General features: G+C 35.5%; 1 protein-coding gene across 1 annotated transcript; it reads right to left on the bottom strand.

Annotated features, from left to right (window-relative positions):
* Positions 1–650: 650 nt before the first annotated feature.
* Positions 651–3,178, bottom strand: LOC140160348 (neuropeptide CCHamide-1 receptor-like). The gene has a single exon (XM_072183596.1). The coding sequence runs from the start codon at positions 3,012–3,014 to the stop codon at positions 1,956–1,958; it is 1,059 nt and encodes a 352-aa protein (XP_072039697.1). The 5' UTR covers positions 3,015–3,178; the 3' UTR covers positions 651–1,955.
* Positions 3,179–3,441: the final 263 nt, after the last annotated feature.

The following is a 3,441-nucleotide window of genomic DNA, read 5'->3' as shown; positions in this document are numbered from 1 at the left end:
TTTTGTAAACATTAAATTTGCAAAAACTAAGGAGTATCGGTATTTCCTGGGAAAGTGGATCAGATGAGCAGTGAGTAAAAACATTTGCCCTAAATCTTTATTTGATTTTTATTGTTTTATGAATTTATTAGGGCTACTGGTAAAGTGCAGAAAAAACCTCCAAACGTACTCTAGGATTTTTCATCAGCAGCAGTAGAAATTTCTCTTGCATAGATTTTCTGGTGACCTCGCTTGGATTTAGCAAACAATGAACCGTCAGGGTTATAGCGCGTTATTTAATCTGATTCAACTCGTCGTGGCACGTATATTTATTGCACGTGTAATACTTTTTGACGTCATGAAAAGTATTGTACATACAATATTGTACGTACAATACGGAGTCTGAAGCTAGCCTTATGGTCATATACCCTATAATGTGTCCTCCCAGCACAATAGTGTTATGATTGCACACCAAATCTGCTCTACTTTTTAATCCCTTGATTTATGGTTTCTGAACAAAAATAATTTTGAAACGAGGGAGTGTGCGATGCGCGGATATTTATGCCTTAAAATTAACTACTGTAAAAAGTTACTAGATTATAGCATACACATAAAAGCACTCTCACTGTAAAATGTTTGACAGTTGTATTACTATTTTGTCAATGCCAATATATTTTCAGTTAATGATATAAGAGGTTTTACCAAATAACATAGATATTCTTAAAAATTCTTAAATCTAAAATATTAAATCAATTTTGTTTTTGTCTCAGTAAGTCTTAACCGGGGTGTTACAAAAAAATCTTGGGCGATGGCCACTAAATAAAATATCAGAAAGTCGAGTAATCGAAACAAAATTGCATGTCATACGATGTACAAAGAGGAAAATGTGCGATTTTGGTTTATTATTGCAATACCGCATTATTTGTTGTTATTTGGATGAGGAACGGATGTTCAAGCTATGTAAGCATCGCTTGGTGTAAATATTTCCCCAATTCCATTTAAGTTACCATTGCGTTATCACAAACTGAACTTTTACATTTATGCATTGTGCCTAATTTGTGCTTTACATGAAGTATTAGAAAAGTGCAGCCAATGAGAATTTTAATATGGGTTCAGAATTTCATTGAATCAGTCAAATCTAAAAATAATATTTTCTTTTTAGTGTTTATGTTATAACATATATAGCCTATCAATATTAAATTTCTTGGTGATGGCTATTGACACCCACACTCCCTGCACCTCCAACACTTAGTACACCATTAAAAGTACACACATTTAACATACCATCGGGTCAGTGCAAGTACGTTATAAGCAACATTATGGAAAATATTTGATTTATTAATAGGTTATAAAAGTATAGATGAATGCACGCAATTTAACCGATTTTAGAAGTCTCAGAAATAATTATTTAAAAAATCAGAAAGTTACAAATCAAGAAATAAGCTGCTTTTCCAGATAAGTGATACAAATTTAGATACAACGTTTTTGCACTAAACCGATAAGATATAATAGCTTAATGCCAGCATCGATTCCATTCACAATATCCAACAGCCCGTAACAGAACCTAGCGATAAAACAATGTTAAAAATAACTCATCACAAAATGAGACCAGGTGTTATTATTGTATAAAAACGTGCATGACTATAAAATCCAGTTTGCTCAATCATGTGATTTTCATGGATTCTTACGGCAAATGATCTTTTTCCAGTAAAGTTCTTCTGGAAGCGAAATATGCCCCATTCACGCTACTTCTCGGAATGACATACCTCCATCCCCCAATGTCAAAATGAAATGTACGCCACTGAGTTTGGTCATGATTGAAATATCTCAGAGCAAATCGCTGAGAGATATGAACGATTCACTGGTAGTAAAACGTACGATTTTGCAAATATGCATGTAAAGTACAAAACAACATAAATTAGTTTAAAAAATGTAAATTATTCCTCCAACATCAGACCAATGATACCTCGTAAATTCTACAGATTTGTTTCTTCTTGAATGGGTAACATTTTCCTCTCAGATTTTGTCAAAGATGATGCACTTTCTGTCTTTTGACTTGGCTGTCTTTGTATGCTAGTGTGCAAAACAGACCGGCTTGTGGTAAAAGTACCCCTATTTGTTATCACAGAATCCACGAGGCCAACTTTTAAGTGTCGTCTGTATGTAGTGCTCATCGAATACAAAATAACTGGATTTATGATTGAGTTGAATTTTATTAACACAGATTTTGCTCTGGCAATATGAGCATTAGTTACAAATAAATTGGTCGGAGAAAAGCGATAAACAATTATCCAAATAAACGTTAGTGATGATGACAATATAAACACAATTGTCATTATTAAGACAATGATAGCCAATCGAGAGCGTTTTCTTCTCTGTCTTTGACCCCCTTGTGGATCAAGTTTCAAATCGTTATTAGTGAAAAGTAACTGCTTTGCTGTAAGAAAGTAGCATACTACCATAACTAACGCTGGTACGATAAATAGGAATAACGCAAGGAATAGAATGTACGCAGTGTATGAGGTGCCATCGGGTATCCAGCACGTAGCAGCATCAACGATTCCAAACATTGGGCAGACAATGGCAAGAGATATTACCCAAATTACCACCACAGTCCAAATGGTCGCCTTTCTTGCGTATCGCTGCTTACGTAGAGGAAACAGAACGACTGTGTATCGGTCGATACTTAATGCAGTCAGAGTCAATATGGATACACCTTGTGACAGAAACTGGACAAACAAAAAGAACTCACAGTAATGAAAAAAGGCCACCCTAATTGATTGCAGAAAATAGTACAACGTATTGGTGAAGATCACGAGGATAACAACTAACATATCCCCGACAGCAAGGTTGGCAATCATAAGATTAGGAATGCTTCGTAGTCCTGGATGTCTTATTGTCAAGTAGATAACACTGCCATTTCCAAAGAATCCAATGATGAAAAAAATTATATCTAATGACAGCATAAACTTCCGTCTGGGAGTAAGTTCGTATTCGTGGTCAGTTTTGTCTACAGTATAGTTAGAAGATTCCATGGTGAGCGTCTGGCTACCAAATACAGCTAGAGCACACAGTTCGTTGATCAGTTAATACAGGTCTTTACCTCTTGTGCACAACCCGCTCTCGAGTTCAAATGATATCGTAAACGGCCTGCAGAGATAAAGATGCTTTATCGCTAGTGCGCATCTCACTCATGTCACAGCGACGCACGCGATATGATGGCTGATAACGTCTGTGCTTGTCTTTTTATATAGCTCGACGACTCATAATCACTTGATGACGTTCATTTTAACCGATTTGCGATGGATGCGTTCATCACACATCAGAAAATAAATTGTTTGAATGGTTATAGTGTTGAGCATGATTAATTTTGATATGAACGTTTGGACAATTTTGATAACACACTTGTTAAAACGAAATAGGATTGATCGAGGGTTTTACGATTGAATAACATTTGGTGTG

The sequence above is a fragment of the Amphiura filiformis genome, chromosome 9 (assembly GCF_039555335.1).
Source record: "Amphiura filiformis chromosome 9, Afil_fr2py, whole genome shotgun sequence".
Lineage (NCBI taxonomy): Eukaryota > Metazoa > Echinodermata > Ophiuroidea > Amphilepidida > Amphiuridae > Amphiura > Amphiura filiformis.
Note: the sequence above shows the minus strand (reverse complement) of the source record. Positions and strands in the feature narration are given on the sequence as shown.

Bases quoted from the DNA above. Each gene is read 5' to 3' on its own strand.
- LOC140160348 (XM_072183596.1), bottom strand. From the start codon at position 3,014: ATGGAATCTTCTAACTATACTGTAGACAAAACTGACCACGAATACGAA.